Genomic DNA, 23,619 nt, shown 5'->3' on the forward strand with positions numbered 1-23,619 from the left:
ATTTAGGAAATCAGCAGGAGTGATGCATTTCAGTGATTTCATTTTCCATTTTTCACCTTGCTCTTGATAAACATACATGATTTATACTGATTTATACTGTAAACTCTTTTATAGGATGTCTCAAAGGACAGGATAGCAGCATAGGAAGAATAAAATATGGCCTACAATTATTATGCAACACACTGATCAACATAGCAAGTAAACACTACAGAGGAGCAAAATTTGACTACCTGTGGCAGAAAAAAACAGGGAGTAAAAAGGAGTGAGGATGTGAGGAACAGAGTCAAGTTAAAATATTAATCTGGTCTTGACTTTTAGAACATATCTAAAGGGGCTGGGAGCCAGGAGGCGTACACAGAGACATACACACACACATGCCTGCTGCAGTCAAACTCTAGGCCCCTAATTATGTTAAGCCGCTACTCAAATAAATTGATATGTGACCACAGACATGGTGTTTGGTACTGAAATCTGCGGGGCTGGGAGGATCAGGAGGGAGAGAGAAAATGACAGAAGAGGAAAAAAGGAACAGAGGGAGAAGAGAAACAGGTGGCAGATCAAAACAAAAAAAGAAAAGAAAAGAGGGACAGAGGGTGAAGATGAAGAGTTTGAGAAAGAGAGCAGAGGAAGCCAAGAGGCAGAGAGGAACCCTCTTCATTCATTACTGATAAGAGGAGTTATAGGTCAGCAGCATGACACTCGCTTGTGCAGGAACGCATGTGTGCTGTGATGCAGACAGTGCACACACACTGGGAGGCACAGTTGGCAAGAAACACACACACACACACACACACACACGCTGTGTGCCTCGTCCTACAACAGCCTTCACAACTTTGTCATTGAGCAGAGTATTGCTTTCATCTGCCTTTCACCTCTCCTTCCCATGTACAGTAACCGACATCCTCTTTTCTCCTCTGCCATGTTTTCCTCAATTTTCATCCCACCTCATCTTTATCTTCCCCCCGTCTTAGTGAATTTATATCCTTCTCCTTGTCTCTCTTTGTTTCTGAACTTGACCCCCCTTCCCTCTGCTTTCTTTACCTTCTGTTTCCTTTTCATACTTTCCTTTTGATCTCCATGTTTCGTTTCCCACCGTAACACTGCCCAGTCCTTTTGACTCTTCTATAGGAGCTACACATGCAAAAACTAAAAGAGCTCCTGTCTTTGAGGTTGTAGCTCATGAACTCTGATACTCATACTGATGCCGGGCTTAAGATCTGTGGACAATGAATTCTTTAAGCTCAACACCCACTTGCCCAGTCTTTGTTTGTTTTTTTATCATTCTTATATGGTGTCTGTAATATCAACAGCTGTTAATGTTTGTTGGAGCTCACACACTTAATTCTCTCCAGTTTCCTTTATAACTTTATTTGTCCCTCATTTCCTTTCGCCTTGACTGTTTCTCCTAGTTTTCTTTAGTTCCTATCTCTCCTCACATCGTCCCCTTCTTCCAATCCTCCCATCCTGTTCTGTCCCTTTACCCTCTCTGTCACTCTTTTCTCCTGGCCTGTCCCCTTCCCGCCTACTCTGGTGTACCCAGTGTCATTGTACAGATAATTATTTATTAACGTGTTTACGTCGCCAATGTCCCTGTCTGTCTGTCGCTGCCATCTGTACTCGGTTAGGTGTCCGCCTCCCCGTGCCGTTCTGCCCTGCCCGTGGGGGAGAGAGCCATACATGGGGGGCACAGATCAGAGACTCCCGCACAAACACATACACTCTCTCTTTCTCTGTTCTTCTTTCTTAAACACACAAACCCACACACCTTCTGCTGACAGCCCCCTCTCTCCCCTGTGCTGCCCCTGGGGCTAGGTGGGGTTAGCCGGGATGAGACGCACGCAGCAGTAGCCACCACAGTCCCTTCTGTCCTGTCCTGTTCTGTTCTGTTTGCTTTGTTCTCTTCTGTCAGCACCACGTATGGAGGAAGGTGGTGCTAGCAGGAGTGGTTTTACCTTGATAAAGTTATTTAGAGGACACAAGAAGAAGGCATACTTAAGCCACATAAGATGGGGAATGGCAATTTTTCATCAAGATCTGAGGGCTGTATAAGGAAAGTTAAATGCATTATTTGAAAATCGACTTTCTTTCCTAAGTGCCAAACTGATTCATTGAGCCCATGATGAAAACACAGCTGTTAAAAGGAAGATGTGCTGTGAAGCTGTAAATAGCTTGTCAATATACAGACTATGTGTTAACATGAGAAGACATGTTGCCTTCACTTTTAACAAATCCAGATTTGGGCTTACGTTTTTCAGCGTTATGGGAAAGGATATTTTTTAATGAATAAAACGTATTGCACTGGGATGTATAACATGCTAATGCAACCTGAACCTAATCCTGAAGGATTTAAGCACTTGACTGAGTGCCATCCTCAGCATGTTGTGATATGACAAGGGGAGACGAGGAGCGGGGAGGACAAAGCGGGAGGAGAAGAAACATAGGGAGAGATAAAGGAGGAAACAAGGAGAGGGAGGGAGACAGGGAGATAGAGGGAAGCAGAGAAAGCCTGTGGGACTGTGAGGGGATTGTGATCATGCATCCTGGATCTCAATAAGTAAACAGAACAAATATTCTCCATCTCTTCTCCTCCTTTTCTGGTCTTCTCACAAGTCATTCCAAGTCCCCTGCCGTCCATTCCCTCATCACGATCTCTATCTGTTGGCTTCCTCCTTTCTTGGCAGTCCGTCTCTCTCATCTTCACTGCTCCCCACGGCAAGCTTTCTTTCATCCCCTCTTTCTTGCTCCATTTCTCACTGCATTTCTTCAGCTTTCACTCCACTCTCTGCATCTTTTTTTTTTAGATTCCTACTTCTGTCTAACTAATCTTCCCTGTCTTGCTCGTTGTGTCTGTTTGTACACATGCATGAGTGGTGTAACTCTCTTTCTCTCTCTGAGTAGAAGACTGGGATGAAGACTGGCAGTGGGGTTGATCCTGGTGGCCTCTATCAAGGAGCGGAGAGGAGTGTGGTTACTTCCTTGGGGAGAGTGCCTCATTACTGTGAATGGTACACAGGAGAGCATGTAGAGACTGTGTGTATATGTGTCTGTTTGAGTGCCTCTGTCTATAATTAGGAGTCACAGCAAGTAGCACTTTGGATCAGAGTTAGATAAGTGCTCTGGCAGCTAGCCAGCATTGGAGCTAACATGCATGCACATGCAAACACACACACATACACACACACCCACACAGTTAGCTCCCACCTCTGTGGTTCTTGTACAGCAGTGCAGTGTGGTTGTTGGGGATGAATTGGCTCCTGCCTCCTCTGAGGAGGACCACCTGCAGATGGCAGGGGGCCAGTTGGATGTATCCAGTTTTGCCTTGACAATATCTGTATCTAGCTGGAAACCACATCCACAGATGCACACACCCACACACCTGTACTTTCTCATCCGCCTGTCTGAGGCAGGCAACAAGGGAACCACAATGGGTACCAAAAATAGAGGATCAAAGACGTGACACAGCCACACATGCGTGCACACACACTGAAATACTCAAAATGGGGAACCGTTCTTGCCCTGATTCAACCCCGGAAGGGACAACTCCGACACATGTGAAAAACACACACAACAGCTCCAGCAATGCAACCTCCACCTGGGTAAAGGAATCTCTCATCTCGGCGTGACTGCCACTGGGCAGGCTTGCATACCCATGCACACAGACACACACACACACTCTCCCTCTATCTCTCTCCACCTGCTCCCCCTTCCCACCACCACTCACACACAAACACATACACAAACACAAGTACTGACTTTGCTTGTCAACCAATAAATGCAGATGTATGTTTACAAGGCGCTTAATCACAGAGTCAATGTATTTACAATTCAAATGAATTCATAAAACTTCAGAAAGCTCTGGTCCACCTGGAGTCTCTTCTGTCAGTGCTTTATGGGGCACTGTACAATGCTTCACCTTAATGTAACTGTTTATGACTTCAGTTAGAGTTTTAAAAGGGAAGAGTACCTGTATTGTCTGTGACATCATCTGCAGCGTTATGATGCATAGACTTTAGGTTTACCTCTCAGTGCCACATTGTTATGAGGGCTGATTGATAAGTATGTGGCCTAAGATAGAAAGAGTCATTTTTAGAAAACCTAATACATTTATTTTTTTTTAGTATAATACCCTCCTACATTTACAGACTTAGTCCAGTGGTCATGGAGCATACGTCTTGGACCTCCAGAAAGTGGTCCACAGCAGCGATGATCAATTTGGCGACTGTTGAGCTACTTCTTCATCTTAGGGAAGAGCTGGTAGTCTGAGGTCAAATCGGGCCAAGGAGCTCCCTGGGTGATAATCCCTTTAGACAGAGGTGGCGGATGATTGCACAAAGGCAAATGTCCATTTTCTCAAAGAGTGCTGACTTGCAATTTTCAATTACCCGAAACAGAAATACCACAAAAGTTATTAACTTCAAACTTTCGGCATAATCACTCAAAGAGCTGAACTGCATGTACGTGTAACAAAAGCTGAATAACTCATTTGCTTTTACCTTAGGCCAAGAACTTATCAGTACAACAACCACCAATATCAACTGTATTTGTTTGGAGGATGAAAATACAAATTTGGTGAAGACTGAATGGAGCTTGGCTTTGGTGAACCAGCAGAAACCACCACAGAAGACTGCCATTGCCACAGATGCAAAATGGCCCCAAACATGCACCTCTTTAACCTTAATGAGTTCTTGATGGAGCTATAATATAAAGAATTACCACTAAGGTACATATAAAAAGAGGTGCAATTATCAGTTGCTAATGAAAAACTACTGGCTTTGTATTTCTAAAAATAAATGAGGATTCTTTTCCAAATACCTACATTACAAGCAGTCTTTTTGACACAAGCATCTAGTGGATGTTATAAGAACTTCATCTGAGGCTTTTCTGGCTTCAGCAATCAGCCATCATGGTTGCCACTTGGTTTCACCTTGCTCAATAAATGAGGTTTAGCTCACTAATGTTGTTTGCCCTGAAACAGGTCCAGAAGTGACTAATAATTCAACAGCACAGCACTACTGTCAGTCCTCGAGCAGTTTAATGAGCAAAAAGAATCACCAACACACACACACACACACACACACACACACACACACACACACACACACACACACACACACACACACACACACCCACACACACACACACAAAAGATGATAAGGGATTTCTTGCAGCAAATCTGGATGTTTGTGTAAAAATAACTTAACTACACACAGGCAAACATACACTCATACACATTTGTGGAAGTGCGTAGGTGCCCTTGCGCAAATGGAGCAAACAAATGAAGCTCTAATGGCTCTTATTGTCTCTTTATGCTCTAACCTTCAAACACACAGGTTATTTCCCTGAGAAGCATATATGCGCACACACACTCACACACACAAATCTGGGCAAACCACAGAAATAGGTCCGTTGTAATTGATGTTTAACATTAGATGTGTCCTTATTAGGAGTGGACGTTGGTCTTTGTGTGCATGTGCTGAAAGAATGTGTTCGAGAATGTGTGTGTTAAGTAATGTGTGTGTGTGTGTGTTTGAGTGGAGGGTGGAGGGGGTGTGAAGCCTGTCTGGATAAAGTCACAGGTCACACGGGTGAATAAAGGGCTTCATAGTGCTGTGACAGGTGGGGCTACAGTTCATAGTGCAATGACAGGCAGGGTCAAAGTTCACACATGAACAGGATGAGGAAGGCTGGGACACTGCATTCACACGTTGGTGCTCTGAATCCTAAAGCATGCTCGGCTTCAGTACAATCCAGTACAGGGCAGGTAGGTAGGCAGGGAATAGACATGAAAAAAAAAGTACACTTTGCTTAGCTTTCCTCCCCGGAGGTGTTTTCACTTTGGGAAATTCCTGAACTCCCTTGCTTCACAGTATTTTCTGTGCAGTCTTTCAAATTACAGTATTTAAAATGCAAGCTTTTCATACAGTCTGCAGCCTGATAACACAAGCTATCCTTTATTTTCACAACTTGAATATAAAATTATAACGCACTCTGGAGTGTTCTTTTGTAGCTGTTTTCATTGTTGTTGTTGTTTTTTAAATCTTGGCAGGCAGTTGATTAATTTCCATAAGTGAAAACATTTCAAGAAAAGGAAGGGAAGATAAAGTGCACCTTTAAAACCATGGTGACCGCGTACTCTACTTTGTAAATCCCTGATTGATTGGTTAGTTGTTAGGGTCCCATATACCATTCTTCATTCAAGGACTGTACACTACAAATAAAACATACAGTACTCTGACAAAATATAAGTTTTGGTCATTTCAAATAAGTCGAAATCTTTGTGATATGCTTGACCTGGCATTTTAAACACTTGAATGCCCTCTGAGCTTTGAGAATATACAGACTGGTGTGCACTTCACATTGTTCAATATCTGAAACCACATCATTTGTCAAGATCACTGGCCTATAATAGAAACGATCAGCACCATCAAATTGCAATAGAATAGATATCTGTATCACTGACTTATGCTTGAACAGAGATTTTCTTTTTACCCTCTGACTTAAAACCGCAGAGAATATTACACTGGCTTTTACATCATCCTTCAACAAACAGAGCTGCTCTGTTACACTGACTAAAGCCTGAAAAGAAATGATCTTGGAGCTAAGATCCTTTAGGGTCACCATCCATTTGTGTAGGATTAGTTCAGATAGGTACAAAAGGCAGCATTCTTGTCTACATTACAGGACAAGGCAGTGCAGGTGGCATTCCTCCCACAGAAGGTCTCCATACCAGGACTTGATTTATACTTCAAACTTGCTCGCCTTAACCGCTCCACCATCATTTCACCTCACATGACCAGCAGTGGAAATCTTTACTCTGAGTCAGTCAGACATGTCCTGGAGTGTTCAATGATATAACTGTATTTTGTATTTGTTTTTCTCACATTGAACACGTTTCTCTACACATTTTACATCAGTAGATTTTTGAGTACATTCCACTTGCACTAGTCATTAATTAATACTTAGCTCAAGAGTGTAAAACCAAAATATTACTACACTAATTTTCTCAAGAATTTCAGTTAATTCTGACTGTGGAAAACAAACATAATAAGCACTATATTAGCTGAATTGTGAAGTAACACAATTGCAGACAAGAGTTTAATCAACTTGTGGAGTAGTGTCTTAATCAAGCCTCAGTACCAAGACCCCCTGTTCTCCCATCTAGTACAGCACATTAAAGGTAGACCACTACAAGACACAGTCATGTCTAGTCGGGTGATATCAGAACAGAGACACTCACTCAATTGTCTCCTTGACGACAAAGTGGCGCTCCCGTGCGCCTTGATGCCCTGGAAACAGAAGACATGTTGACACAAAGAGCAACCAACAAAAAAAAAAAAAAGAGAGGGGGACGGAGACAAAGAGGGATTGTTGTTAGAATAGAAGACAGAAGCAATATTTTACTCTGGTGTATTTCACAGCAATCATAAATCAACCTCCGACACCGCCTGCACCCTTAATATGCATTTATCGGTGGCAGACTGTCATTTCTCATTACGTGTAAACAACTGCAAACACGTCTTTGCAAACTGAACAAATGTACAGAGCGTCAATGATGCAAAGCAGCTTAGAAAGTTTAATGCTGGTCCACTGTGTTGTCTGTAGACACTTCCATGCCGTTACAAGTGACCCACCCACATGGTTAGTTCATTCATCCATCTGTTCATGCATTCATTCATGCCTTCATACATTCATACTGTATGTCTGTTAGTGTTGATTAAAAGACCTGGCAATGTGCACTGACTACACACTGCCCTCCTTTCTGTAACACTAATGAACTGTGTAAGGTGCGTTGGGTCTGTGAAACCGATCAGATGAAAAAACAGAGGTACTGGGTGACACCACAGCAAAGTACAAGCTTTATAAATACTGGTGTTTTGTCCTTCATGTACCCACACAGGGTTGTTCTTCATGTTCCCACACAACGATTCGCCTGCCAAAAACTACAAATGTTATGCCGACACTGAAACCATGTGCTTTGAAGACGTTAGACAGGGACACAATTTTTGGGCTACTGTGCAAATGTGTAGGTGCAATGCCCAACTAACAGTATTTCCATGGTATTTGTCTCCACATAGTTACCTGCGTTATCCATGCTAATGTGGTAGCAGCTGACAACGCTCTATTTCTGTTACTAATCATTTACTTTTGGCTGTGGCCAAACGTGGCTGTGTATCATAGCAACAAAAGTGTTAATGAAGACTATTTATGAAACAGTAGTTCATTCGACATTTCAAAAAATGTGGGTGTAATACCCATACCCATAAATATGGTATGGTATGTTCAATTTGACTACTGTGGTAGAAATTGCCTGCACTTTCACACTATCCCTAAGGTTTCCTATAGGGGAGGATGCATATAAGAAATTTCCCACGGAACTTTATAGGGATCCTTCCTCCTAATCAGTTAGTTTTATGAGGGATATGCAGTATTCACTGTAAACCACATTTCAGCTGTGATTTGCATCAGCACAATATTTTACACAGGAAGACAAATTTACTTTTGGTGTATGTTTGCTTAAACACTGATACCACTGTATTGAAAGGTGTTTTTCATAATATTCACACTTTGATCCTAATTATGCTGAAGAGTTTGTTCAAATATATGTTGCAAACTTGAAATGATAATGGTATAGAATTCAAATGAGTTATTTTGTGGAAAATTATGAGGATAGGATAGGATCTATTTATTGTTATATAAAAAGAAAGTCATTTTTGACCTACTTACGGCGCAGAGTAGGTTCCAATAGTCTATGCATCTAACAGTTAATAACACTGAATGTCAGCTCTTATGAGCCTTTATTGAAAACTTGGTGTCATTTGAAAAGTTTATTATTAAGAGGTAACAGTCCTTTGAACAGCTTCATTTCTCAATGAATCTTGCAGGAAGTCAGCTATCTAAAGCTTTCATATACCTTGGTGAAAGGTAGAAAATTATTTTACCAAAAAAAATTATTATTATTCTTAAACAAGCACCATGATTCTGTTCTGAGGTGGCACATATTAGGAGCTGCAGTCTCCTTCCATAATGTTTTCCTAGCACAGACAAGGAAAACACTACATTTCAGTAAAGGAAAGACCATCTATTCACATCAACATATCCTCTCTTACAGGAGTGCACTCAGATAAGATGTTTGTATAACACGGTGAAGCTTGCTAATGGTGCACACAGAGAAAAGCTGTACAGACTCTGATAACGGATGAGAAGCACAAAAATATGGAACAGGAGTGGAGAGTAATAACCTCAAGTGGGAAAGAAATAGAATGATATGAATTAATAATGATATGAACACAAAAATTTAAATAAAGAGAATCATAAGCCTTGCCTTTACAGCATGGAAATAGGGTTACCCATCATTTACACTGGCTCTGACTTTGACATTTGATTAATCTATGTAATGACATAAAAATGATGTATTTTACTTACAGTTGTATTTAACAGGTGTAAAAATTTAATTGGCTAAATTATATATGTATTGGTTAAAAATGAAATGGACAAAATTAAAAGACAACAAACAGAAGAAAATAAAATGGGTTTGGTATCTTTTTTTATTTTCAGCTTTACCAGTGTAATTATATAAAAAAATATCCAAGCTGTCAACAATAATGATTTTTAACACTGTGGTAACTGTGAGCTATTAATCATTGATTCAGTCTAGTTAAAGTTAATTTGAATGTTGACTGAACTCAAGTCACAAATAAAATGTTTTAAAAGGGACTTAGTTTTGCACAGCGCTCATGTTCCAAGATCTTTATCACAACTAGCTGCTACTTTGAGCTTTTAACTGTTTGAACATGAGTGTTTAAAACCAAACCAGCTACTTAAAGGAGATTTTTCTGCTTTTGGAGATAAAAGAAGATTAGATAAAAGAAGAACAAACATATTAGGTACATTTTCACAAAAAAAGCACCTACCCTCCTTTCTCCCGTTCAAAACGGCTTTTACAAATAGTGAAATTTCATCACATCAAAAAGTTTGGTGAGTCAGTGCGGAGCTTTGTGCTTTCACAGACCTAAAATAACAGCTACTGACAAAGCCATCCAAAGTCGAAACAATTGTTCAGGTAGACAGCTCATTTTTGATCTTGTATAGAGCAGTTGACAAAACCTCTCTCTCACACACACAAATGCACATTTCTAATCCTACCATGCAGCTAAAGTAAAGAGGTCTAGAACAGTAAAAGCTGATGGTCACATAAAGCTACAATAAAATAGCCTATTCTCCTGAATACAGACATTGTATGTCCAGAGAGAGAGAGAGAGAGAGAGAGAGAGAGAGAGAGAGAGAGAGAAAGAGAGAGAGAGAAATACTTAGCAAAAAGAATTATGGTTGTGATGAATATGTACATGCATAACTACATGTGATCAAGAAAGTGCTTAAGCAGATCACGTTCACTTTAAATTGAAAAATGGGCGTAAATATCGGCTGCCACACAAACACAGTCGTGCCTGAGAGGCAGCCCTAAGCAGGGGAGGAGAGGAGAGACAAGAGTTAGAGAGAAACTGTAATAGAAGATGAGCAATGACAGGGAGGAGCAAGGCAGGGTGAAAGAGAAACAGTAATAAAGGAGATGAGGAAGAAGAGGGAGGGAGGGAATGTGAACGGAGAGGTGTGCAGGTGAAAGGCCGACCATAAAGATGAGAAAGCAGGGAGGCAGAGTGAACAGATGTCAAGGAATGGATGAGAAACATAGGAAAGAGAAAGACGATGGAAGGAGAGAAGAGAAAGATAGGAAAAGAAAAGAAAAAAAGTAAAGGTTTGAGGAAAAAGGAGGGGGGTTGAAGACAGAGGATTGGGGAAAAAGGTGGTAAGGGGCAGGGACAAAGAAAGGAGAAGCAATATGAAGATGGAGAGAGGGGGATCAGGGCGTACAGGGAGAAAGAAAAATCAAGGGCATTTTTTATGGAAGGGCACGGAAGAGGAAGAATAGAGGGATTAAGGATATCATAAAATTTAGAGAAGAGAGGGAGGAAAGATGGAAGGACAAGGACTAACGGACATAAAAAGAAGAATGTATAAAATCTCTAAGTAGGGCAGAAAACTGCCTTTCTTGTGCTCCGCCCCTATCTCCTCTTCTTTCTCTCTATCTTTGTTATTTCTGTCCCTAGCAGTTACTCAGTAAGGACTACGGCGGTATGAAATGATCTAGTTCACAGCAATAGGAGTTGGAGACCTACATAGTCACAATCAGCAGTGGACCCTCCATCCTTCTGCTTAAATTGGCAAAGACGTGGAAAGCACTGATGACGCAGGTTCATATGATCTGTGTCATCATACATGTTGATTCAGGGTTCCCCCAGCTCCGGGAAGATACTCAAAGATCAACCAGTGACATTCATTAGGAGTGTTCTCTCAAGAGGGAGTCTGCTGAACATGATCTGTGTCACCACCATACACAGCAACAGTAAGTGGAAATGAGTAAAAGCAAGCTAGGCCAAAGCCTTGCTTTTCCCTTGACCCTCTAAATCAGTACTTTGCGACAAACACACCCCCAGAACAAAGGCAGAGAAAACGAATCGATGGCAGTTCTGCTTTAGTTTGTACAAGTGCTGGGACAATCATTTTCACAGGGCTGAAAGGTGACACAAGTTAGAAAGTGACAGTACTGCTACTGACTGGGAAAACTTTGGTAAGTAGTTAACTGTTTAGGAGTAATCATTGAGATTTAGCAGGGCTAAACTCAGATTTGATCCACCTTTAAAGCCTGAAAGAAACTATACAAACCTCAGTTACAACATACATGATTTTTTAAACACATTTTTGTTGAAAGCGGTGGATGTATTTCTCTTGAAGATAAGCAAATAAAGACTTTGAGGGTAGTAACTGATACGCCTGTCATATCTCTTAGTGTTGCACTTCAAATCTGAGATAACAGACCACAAGGATGAAGAAGGATGAAGAAGAAGTTTACTCTCCAGGTGAGGACATATCAGATGACGACCTAACCAGAAAAAACTGACTGGAAAGATACAGGCGTTCAACAAATACAAATGTCCAGCCCATCTACAGTATAGAGCTCGTTCTATCAGATGGAAAAAAATGATAAGTTGTGTTTTAACTGGCGCTGGGCACACGGTCCATTTTCAATCGTGAGAAAGCCTCTATGTGCTGGTTTTCTTGATAACTTTGTTTTTGTATGAGATAACTTAAAATGGATAGTGCTTCACTGGGAGAAGGTGTTAGAAGAGTAAACTTGTCCTCAGTGCTTAGAGATTTCCATCTCAGCCTCATGCTTTTTTGTAGCGTCACACTGGTACATATCTGAACATCTATTTCTACTTCTGCTGCCCTGTCTCGGCGTTGTCAGCTGTTTTGAGTTATTTAACAAATCTAATTATATCTAAATATTTATCTGCCAAAGCTGAGCCAAAGCTCTGAAATCACAGAAACTCATAAATCTGCTGTTTAGAATAAGGTCTGGCTGCTGAACTCGGTATACCCCATAAATGTCTCAATTACAATAATGAGTTTTTGCATCCCAATGAAAATATCTCTTATGTATTTTGAATAATTGTTGAATGCCCCATCCACAATATCTATATCAAATTACTTACTAACATTAATATTTATACATATATTTTATAATGATGGCTGCTCAGGGACAAACTGTCAGAAGTGGTGAAGCATAAATTTTCCCATTAACACACAAATAGACAAAGACTCATTTTTTCATTCTCCATATGAAATTACCTATCTTGCCCAACAAGACGATTCGTCTGCACAAGAGAAAGTCAACTCTATACCTCAGTGTATTTCTTTTGAGATGAAGAGGGGAAAAACAGAATGAGAGACAAAGAGGGAAGAATCTGCATGATCGACTTAAATGTTTTTCCATTCAAATGTAATAGCCCACAAACAGACGATAAACGATCCACCACTATCCCCTCTGCTCCTCTCATCCTTTTCAGGAGCTACTAAGGGGAGAGGGGATAAGGAGAGGGGTGGGCATGAAGCAAAGGGAGAAAAAAAGAAAGAAAGGGGAGGAAAAAAGTGAAGTTCCACAAATCTGCAGAGAATAGAAAACGACAGAGGAAGAGAGTGAGAAAGACGGAGCGAGAAAGGGAACAAGAGTGAGCTAACCATCAAGAGCGCCCCCCCCCCCCCCATAAAATGTTCCTTTTAAGAATGCCCATGAAATTAGCTTTCTGAAAGAAAGCAATCTCAATCGATTCAATCCCTTCTAAAAAAACTTTCAAACAGCCACCATACCTCCAGCTTTTAAGAGTCTCTGTGGGACATAAAATGGCTTCTTTCCTTTTCTCTCTAACCCTCCTCTTTTTTGCCTCTCCCTTTTACTCTTTCTCAGTTTCCCTTTCACCTCACCTGCCATCTTTTTATTGGCGCACTGACAGAGAGAGGAGAAATCTTTAAGTGCAGAATTGAAAAATAGGGGTCGGTCCACGTTTCAATTCGTGTTTGGCTCTCTTGTGACACTGCCACTTGTGAGCTTCAGGTGGATATCTGGGTCTTCCTTTGCAGCACACTTTACAAGGTCCTTGAATATCATAAGTAGCTCCCCTGTTCTGCACATATCTACAGACTGTTTCATGTGACCTACACAGGGACAAATTTACAACAAAATAATCCAGTGAATATCCTGTGTATTACCTGAGAAAGCCAGTGATGGCATGATATAGTATCTGCTGACAGATAATTTATTTATATTTGAGGGTTGTAAATCAAATTCACAGAGCTTTATCATGCAATTAGTCATTACTATGTTTTTCAGCATTGTCACTAATTTACTGCTACTATCTGCCTTTATACTAAAAATCATGTCTGGCAACATTTACAGCTGAGGCACGTCACAAGCAATGGATTGACATGGTGGATTGAGAGGCCCTATAGTTTGTTTGTTTTTTCCACTATACTGCATATTAAATTGGTTGTACATGTACATAATGCAAATATGATATATCTTAAGGAGGGTATTGTAATATTTTTACTTCATTATACTTTTTATACTTTTTTTCTTTTTCACTTCATTTTATCGTTTATTTGTTTCGACATTTTTGACATTTTTTCTCTCACATTCTCTGTGCAATTTTCTTCTTCATTTTCAATCGGGAGTTTGTACGTAACAAAAGAATTTCCCTACGGGGATTAATAAAGTTTTTCTGATTCTGATTCTGTTTCTGATTTAACTATGCAGAAAATCAAGAAAAGAAATTACTGTACTAGGAAGAGAGAATATAGGTGTGTTAATTAATCCAAAACAATCCATTATTCATGACAGCTTTGAGAAAATGGTCAATTAGCTATGAAAACTAACAACATGAGCTTCTAGGCTGTCATTTCATCTCAAGTCAAACAATCTTTTGAGAGCAGAACGTGACTTGTCAGTTAAGAGTGAGGCACAAGTAACTTCTTCCTTTTCTTGACCTTCCTGGAACACGGCAAAACGCAAGGGAGCACTGTTAAAGTAAAATATAAGAGGAACTTTTTAGGTAAGTTGGCCTAAAGTTGTATTTTTCTGTGGGACACAGCGTGGGGGTCAGGAGCTGTCCCTTGGACAGAGTGTCCAACGGTGGGGAAACGAGGGCAAGAGAATCCCTGATGGATTCCTGGGCCCTGGAAACCTGGGTTAGGAGGAGTGGAAAGGAGAGGAGAGGAGGAAAGGAGAAGAAGGAAGACAGGAGAAGAGAGGAGAGGAACTTCTGAAAGCTAACTTCTGCTCTTTCAAGGAAGAGGGAAGGAAAGCAGGTAAAAGAAAAAGAGGAGGACAACAGAGCAAGGAAAAGTAGGAGGACGTTCCAGAAAAAAAGAAGAGTGGATGAGTGAGATGGTCGACCTCATGAAGTGGCAGAAGCAGTAGAAATAGCTGCCCCACTTGTAGACACACTTTCTGTTGCTCGCCGACTGTCCTCGATGCACTGGGGTAGCTAACCTATATAGGCCTGTTTCATGCCGCAGCATCTCCTAAACACTCCCAAATACACATGAACACACACTCAGCCCCCTCTCTCTCTATCTCTCTCTTACTCTCTCATACACACAGGCATGCACACACGGGAGGGGAGGGAGGGAAGCTAAAACCAGGCCGCACATGCTGTAAGCTACCGCTGAGTTAAGTCACCTGTGCTGCTAGCCTAGCTTGCTAGCGGGCAGCCAGCTGCTCCTCTAATTAAGAGCCCATCTACTCAAGGGGCCTGAGCATATGGAGAACTCTATAGCTAGGTACTGGTCTTATAATAGATAGCAATGCCATACGGTTGGGTACTGGCCAGACTTCCAAAAGCCGGACACACTGTATTAGGAAGATAAGGTTACTGTGGTTCTGTCAACACACTGAGCAGTAAGGTAGTTGTTTTAGTGAACACTACCGTCCCTCTGATATACAGACAGAGATGAGCATGTCCTGAATGCCCCAGTGCTGTATATATGGAATGCTAATATCAGTTTTCCACCTGCCGAGTAGATGATGAGACACTCGGTAGCACTACTTGAATTCAGATGATTACCCGCCAATTAATCAAACCACTTCACCTCAGAGGTGATTTAATTGAGTGAATCTTCAAAGATGAAATCTCACCTCATAATGTACTGCAGGAGCAAAGACATAGCATCTTTCTCACTACCCTCCCGGTGAGGCAAATCAAGGTGATTGTCTGAAATTAGTTTTAATTACATTAATTGACATTATTCAGAGTGTCAGGAAAAAAAATGGACGGACCTGAAGGTATCAAGCAACTTTAAAATATGGAATGTCTCAATACAAAGTCCGTTATTCTTTGGGGTTTTGTCCAGAGAAAAATGTCTGGGAAAATATAAATTACTAAGCAAACAAAGTAGTGCAATTAAATGCATACTCTGTTGAGGGCATCACTACACTAATGTGCAAATTATGCTACATGAGGCATGACAACACATAAAAACACACAATCACAATAATGAGTGAATTATACTGTCTGAGGCATAAATGCAACCTATTTGACTGAAGTTACTTTGACACTTTCAAGAGCATTTTTATTGACTTTGCTGTCCAAGGCCAGGAGGACTAATGGCTGCTTCACAAAACAAACACACACACACATAAGCAGACAGTCAGGCAATGACAAACACATGGACATGCATACAAATGTGCACGCTAACACATACAGCACACGCAAACCCACACCTTTTCTTGTTTTAGCCTCCAGTACCAACAAACATACAATTATGTGAGGCCATTTCAGGCTACATTATGAGAAATGCATTAGTCAGTGATGGCAAATGGAGCACAGCATAGTCATATCTAAGGCCGTGTGTGTGTGTTAGTGTGTGTGTAAAAGTGAAAGCAAGAAATAAAACAGGGAGGGAAGGTTTAAACACAGGTAAAGAAAAAAATATGTTAAAAAATGGTGAAAGTTGTGGTAAAATGACAGGATTTAGGGCTGTAACTTCATGTGGACACAGTCAGCAAAACGGCATTTTTTGGAGGCACAGCACATTTTTTTGTTTTTGTTTTTTTTTACTTGCCTGCACCTGTTTTGGTGACTCTTCGTGCACCGCTGAAGAAACACAGCTAAAGTAGGGGGAGTGTCACTAACAATCCAGCACTGACAACTGCACTACAATTTTGGTGTCAGTTCACTGCATTTTTTCGTCATCCACAGACTGTGTAGACCTTGACAGGAGTGCATTGTGAACCAAGTGACCCTACATCTGTGCTATTTGTTGATGGACACACAATGTACACAGAACCTCACACAAATCTCCATAACATAATGTACATCTCTGCATCCAAGTAGAAGAATATAAAGTAGACTGTTACTAAAGTTAAGTTCACAGTAGTGGAAAAGTTATTTGGTGTTCTGCAGCATATCCATGAAAATCAACAGGGGGAAAGTTTTGTGTCTATTATGGGAAAATAATGCATTCATTTTGCAGTTGACATTGTGTGAGTAAAGTCAAACATTATCTGTTGTGTGTGTGTAAGTTTGTGTGTTCGTGTGGGTATTGTGTGTACACTTGCTCACACAATGACACAGCTTTCCCCCTTTAACAATGTTTCTTGCCAACTTTATACACAGCAGGATTAAAGGTATAAAAGAACCTCTGCAGCAGAAGAGGAGATGAAAAAAAAGTGTTTTAAAAGAAAGAAAGGAGCGACAAAGAAACAGACCACAAAACTGTGCTCCTGTTTCCGTTACAGGCAGCCATTTTTAGACAGTCATCCATTAAGTCTGCCTCGTTCCCATACTGTCAGCCCCTAGTGAAGCCAAAGAGGCCATGTCAACTGAGGGTGTTAGGCAGGCAGGCAAGTAGGAAGCAGCACAGCGCTCTCACTGAGCACTGTGGGAGAGGGAGGAAGCCAGGAAGGAGCAAGTAGTGGACTATAATATGAATGTCACTGCAGTACAACATCTTCAGAAGATAGATTAGAGATTTAGCTTGAGGTGAAAAGATGCTCTTCAAGAGATGGAAAAGAAAGGAAGGACGAACTGAGAGATGGTTCAGCATGAAATGTATTACAGGATAATTGTTAAAACTGAGCCTCATCTGCTGAAATACGTGTTATGGTCAGGAATCCTAACATGAAGTGCATTTTCTATGCTACCAGTGTAGTGCACGGTGCATTGTTTGTGAGTGTGCGTGTCTGACAGAGCAAAAGAAAGAGTGCATGTGGTCTGTGTGTGTCTCACCTCTGGCCCCATGTGTTCTGTCTGTGTTATGCGGTCAATCATTTGGCAGTCTTTCATCTTCAGGGCAGCTTTGGCACTCTCCTGCATACAAAATGAACACACACCCATCAGCCATGTCCACAATCACTCAAAAAAATGTAATACAAATATATGGGAACAACTAAATATTCTCTCAGCAGACTTATTCCTTGCCTCCACTCGTAACACTTGGTACAGCTGGCTTTCATGCTTAGCTAGTCATCAAGAGAAAAAAAAATGCAACTCTAAATCGCTTCAAGAAACCCAAACCTGTTTCTCTCCTTCAGCTGTCTCTCCTGGATTTCCAAGAGGTCATAAAATTGGGCTGAATTGCAGGAGAACTTTTCTAGAGCCAAATCCTGGCGCAGGGGCCATCCTCAAAGTGCACCAGTAGAGAAGAATTCATAAAAAGTGACAGCTAGTGCTGGCCAGCCTGCGAGAAAGGTCCTTCTAGGAGATAATTAATAGGTTTCCTCTGGCAGATTTACAGACGGAGGTGTAGAGGGAAAAGCGTTGGACCTTTCGTTCAAAATACAGCACTTTTACCTTGACCAGGAACCTGCCGACTCCTGTGTTACCTCTACGTGATTATTTTGAAACTCCAGGTTGCAAGTCTTCTGAATGAGAAGAACCCAGCACTATTTCCACCAGGAGCATTAAGTGACGACGTCACTAAATCATTCTGACATGCTCGCCCCACACTGCTCGTGGGTCGCAGGAACAGAACGGGTTGAAAGTTGCGGTGGCCATGAAATATTGAGAAATTCATTAACCTTGATTAAAATTAATCAACCAAATTAGGACAAGATGTAAAGATAGCTTTATGAGAATGAAATAAAGATAATTTATGATACAGCTTGAAACTCAAATATATACTGTCATGTTCGGATCCAGCACAAGCGAGCTGACAGATTGAGTTAAAAATCTGTTTCCATTAGTCATGCCCATGACTACACAAAAAGCAAAGGAGGATTTCAGCAGTTAAATGTTGCAGTTGGAACACAGTCCTTCAACAAAATGCACCAGCAGAGAGAGGAGAAATCTCATAAAAAGTGACAGCTAGTGATGGCCAGCCAGCAAGCAGGTCCTTCTAGGAGATAATTAATAGGTTTTCACTGGCGGATTTATAGATGCAGGCAGAGCAAGGAGAGCATTGGCTATGAGCTGCCCTTTCCTTCAAAAACGCTGCACTTTAACTTAGCTGCAGCAGGCAAGGTTTCCCTTTTAGACTCTCACACGAACGCAGACACATATACACTCTCACCACTGTTTCTAAGCACAAGGTGCCTCCCCAAAAATGTACATCATAAATTTGACAGAATGACCTTTGTTTCAAGGGCATATGGTGCAGACAAAAATAAGGTTAGGTTGTGGCTGCAGCAAGGATACAGCCCAGTATTAAACAATTTATTAATATACACACAAGTAGATGTAGACTTTTGCTTGTGAAAACGCTGGTGTGTAGTGTGATCCAGCTGCTGGCAGGAACCAGAACATCCCTGTCAGAGAGAAGTGCCAAACAGATGAATACACACACAGCTGAGACTGATCAGCATCTGTGTGTGTTTGTGTGTGCACATGACTCCGCATGCCCCAAAGACTGATTGATGGATCCATGTGTGATATGGGACAAATCTTGGTGGCTTCACCATGTCACCATAAGGGAGAAAGGGAGAGAGACAAGGAGATAAAAAGTGGGCAATGAGAGAAAAGAAAGAAGGAGAGAAAAGAATCAAACACAGAGTAAATAGTAGAGGATATCAAACTGTATCCAGGCTTGGAGATGTAAAGGAAGTCCAGTGATATTCTATATATTTGTTATTATCAACAAATCCAATCATCAGACCAAAACCAGCAAAGATTTGATTCTACTAACAACTATTGCTTGTGTATCCAAAGTCTGATAGAGTTTACAGCTTACTCCTGTGTCTCAGTCCTCTATTGTCCAAAAACCATTAAAAACACATCAGTGAGCCAACTGTTTCGTGTGTTTTCATTATTATAAACATAAGCACTGTAGTTTAATTTGAGTCAGTCCCACACATATCGCCCTGCTGCCATAAATACTCACTAGTGCACCAAATCTGTGGCTGAAAACAGAGCCTAACAATTTGCTCCTGTTTGGGTGATGTTTGCTAAAAACTGCAGCGTCGTGCTGGTTTACAAAACCATATATTTGTGTCCTGCTTTCAAAAATGTACAGTGGGAGTGACAGGGCTCGTGGTTGAGAGACGGACTTAACACGTTGCTGGTGTTGGTCTTTTTGTGGTATTTTCATGGGATGTATAAAGAAAATCAAACTTGGAATATCACCAACCTTATCCTTTAACTTTGCTACTTAAGGTCAAACAGTAAGTTAAAAGTTGTATGGGGACTGTGAGCAGCGTCCAGAATATTGTGGTGCACATACAATATGATTCACTTCATTTCTGTGCAGCACATTCAAATTACTAACATCACACACATCAGGACCACAACACTGCCAGGTTTGTCTTACTGTTCCTACTTGATGTTTTCAGTGACCATATTATTAGGTATACCTTTTAAATTGAATGCAATCCCGTACAACTGCTCAGCCATAAATTCTACCATAAATTTTTGACTGGCACTGTCAGAGAGGTATTAAATTAACTGTTTATTATTAAAGTTGCAGTTAGTGGTGTGCTGAACTGCATATTAAAATGTGTGTTTAATATTCTCCCGCCTTCACGTGGGCAAAACATTCTATCACATTAGATTTTACAGTTGTAATAATCTAATAAGAGGCCACTGAGTGTAGATTTCCATTAATCGTTGTCCGATTCATGGTCATGTTAATTTAGTGTCTCTGTTTCCCATTTCAGCTACAGAGAGAGCTTAAGAGACAGATTCAAAGAGACAGTCAGCGAGTGTGCATGCCCACCTTGAGATATTTTTGACACTCCTTGGATCGGACCAATAAAGAAATATTACTATGACACCGCTCTAGTGCCATTTGTGTTTTTAATCAGTAATTTAGTGCACCAGCGCAAGCACACATCAAAGTTCCTGACACAGTCAGGTGAAATAAATTCTGCTTAATAACCTTCTTGATCACAACACTATAATCTTTTGACAATCTTGATCCTTTGTCGCAGCTAAAAATTTAAGCTCTAGCAGTCCCCAGACAAATCAATCAACCTTAGCCACAGAGGACTGCCACAATGAAATACTATCATCTTAAAAAAATGTTCTCATCTCTTGTATAACTTCTAATCGGCTCATTTGAAGTAGTTCATCTCAAGTGTTGTATTTAATTAATTCCACTTCCTTGTTAAATGAAATGATAATTAAATGTAAAATTCATTTTAGATTATTAGAAGCGGCTGTGTGTATTTATTAAAAATAGAACTAACTACAGGAAAGGATTTACTGCGATTAAAAAGGTGTCTGAGTGTACAGGATGTTACATTGCCTGTAGACATGAATTTCAGAGAGAGAAATTATTGTTACATGACCTGTTAAACAGTGGCACTTGAATTAATACAGCTCCCTTCTGGATTGACTATTGTATAAGGAAAAAAGCTCCAGGTCTGAATAGTGGCTAACTCCAGACCCACCTAGGTTTTGGGGGAAAGTGTACCTAAGCATGTAGCTTTCTAAGTGGCCATTTAAGGCCTCAGATAAGTCCAAGGACTGAATACAAATGTGCTCAACTATGGTATTAGCTCCATATCGTGCTGCACATAGAGCTGAATACAGCCCACAGAGAAAGAGAAGAGGAGGGAGGATAGGTGCTGCTGACAGGAAGACAGAGAGAGAGAGAGAAAGAGAGAGAGAGAGAGAAAGAGAGAGAGAGAGAGAGAGAGAGAGAGGGAAGAGAGAGGGAAGAGAGAGAGAGAGAGAGAGAGAGAGAGAGAGAGAGAGAGAGAGAGAGAGAGAGGGAAGAGTGAGAAATATGAGACGCGAGTGCCAGTAAGTGATCAAACAAACAGATGCCAAATGAGACTCAAGTCAGTGGGTTAGACTGGCATCTCCTACATTACTGCCATAACACTGGCACATAATCCTGCCGAGGCCTGGCATAATGTCGGCATTACGCTGCTATGATAGAGCAAGTGAAAAATTACGGACGTGTAGATGGCAAACTATGAAAAATGTAGCCGTATGGAGAACTTTTGCAGGCGATCCAACAATTGAGCTTTCAAAAGCGTGGACAACAAAAACCACTGGCAACACAATATATGCTGCATTCTCTATATTTCATGAGTGTTGTTTAGTTTTTCTAAATACCCAAACATGAAAATGACTCCACGCGTCCCATCACAGTCTACCAAGGCAATTTTCGGGGGGGAAATAAATAAATAAATAAATAAATAAATCTCTTCCTGGCTGGACTGGAGTCCCAATAATTTTGCTATTACATTAAGCTGGCAGGAACAAGCAGTTTGCATTAGCAAAGATGGAAAAGATGGGCTTCCTGGTGCCACGCCATGTGATATTGATGGTGTGACATCAAGCCAACTATAAAACCATTCTCACATTTATTTCTTCTCTCTTTCTGTGGTCAGTCTTTGCTATCACTCCACCCTCTGTGGTATGTAGTCTCACAAAGCAGAAGATCAGGAAGAGAGAAGAGGAAAGAAAACTGACAACGCTACTTTAACACAAGTAAAACTTTCCAGTTCTTTGGTATGCTTTTTAACCTTTCTAAAAATAACTATTTTTAATGCTTGAAAGGGAATGAAGAGATTTGTGCTTCAAAGGCAATTAGTCTTTAATTTATATCCATAAAACAAATAATTTAAAAACATTCAAGCGGCTTTAATTATTAATTTCAAAGTTTAGAAAAACAGAGAAAGAAACTGTGGCAGAGATAAAATTAGATGAGCGGAGCCTCCATTTCTCAAAATCTGAAACTATGTATTCCGTCTCCCTCAGTTACAAAGGCTTGACAGTACTTTGGAAAAACATTTAGCTTTACTGGATTTGTTGATATTTCCTATAACTGCATATCCTGTACATATTTCAATGAACGGTCATCATTTGAACAGTCAATCTTCTGGCTGGTAAAAGCAGCACTGATGACTGCTGTCTGGTACTATATTGTTATGACAGGAAGTTAGAAGAGAATTGTCATTTTCTAGTTGTTTTTTTTCTTTGTTTTTGTTTTTTAACAAATTACGAAATTACTGACAATAAACTGAAATTTGTGATATATTTTCCAGCCTTAGTCGTCCTTCAAAATAAACATATAATCATTTTATTCTGTCTAGTCAGCTTACTCTCCCATGCTAGAGGCAGAATGTTTCATCACAGAGAGGACAGAGTGCTTACTGTTTGTGCCTACAATAACTAAATATCATTTTAAAATTCAAAACACTGGCTCTGAAAAAAAGTGGCTTTAAAATTTTGTACTACATTAAGATTAGTTTAGTAAGTGGATGGTTGAGTAAGTGGATCTCACCAGTTCACTCTGGAGTTTGAGAATTAGCTCGTCTTTCTCCTTCAGTTGTTGCAGCAAGGCCTCTTCTCTGCCGGGATCCTAAACACAAGCAACAAGACACCATGTCACACATTACTCAGGACACTGCAGACAGTAGTGATTTATTTAAGAGACCATATTCCCACAAAAGCAATACGTAGAGCCTAAGAGGATGACAACATATAAGGGCGTTAGTGTGTGTGTGTGTGATCCTCTGGCTGTTTCCATAAATGTTTTTGCAAGTCTTTTATGTGTATTTATGAGTGTATTTGTTGCTGATCACGCTGGTGTGTGTATGTGTAATACAGTTGTCATGTGGTGCATGCTGCAGGACTGTGATCTCCTCTTCCCTCCATGTCTCTGTGATAAACTTGGTGTGTCCTATGGCGGCACCCCAGAGCACACAGCACTTTAATTTGACCTTGTGCTGTCAGGGGACATCACCGTAGGGAAGAAGGAGAGGAGAAGCAGAGACAGAAGACAGGAGAGGGAGGAGAATAATAATACTAATAAAAATAACTTTGTTCTTATTGCTCC

General features: G+C 40.7%; 1 protein-coding gene across 1 annotated transcript in view; it reads right to left on the bottom strand.

Moving 5' to 3' along the window:
* The window catches only part of ccser1 (coiled-coil serine-rich protein 1), a 115,886-nt gene that overhangs the window by 38,308 nt on the left and 53,959 nt on the right, over positions 1–23,619 (bottom strand). Inside the window, exons 9-10 of the mRNA XM_041042124.1 lie at positions 23,065–23,142; positions 17,622–17,702 (exon numbers count right to left, since the gene is read on the bottom strand). Of these exons, the coding sequence (XP_040898058.1) occupies positions 17,622–17,702; positions 23,065–23,142 (159 nt within the window). The remainder of the gene's footprint in view (positions 1–17,621; positions 17,703–23,064; positions 23,143–23,619) is intronic.

The sequence above is a fragment of the Toxotes jaculatrix genome, chromosome 7, assembly GCF_017976425.1.
Source record: "Toxotes jaculatrix isolate fToxJac2 chromosome 7, fToxJac2.pri, whole genome shotgun sequence".
Taxonomy (NCBI): domain Eukaryota; kingdom Metazoa; phylum Chordata; class Actinopteri; family Toxotidae; genus Toxotes; species Toxotes jaculatrix.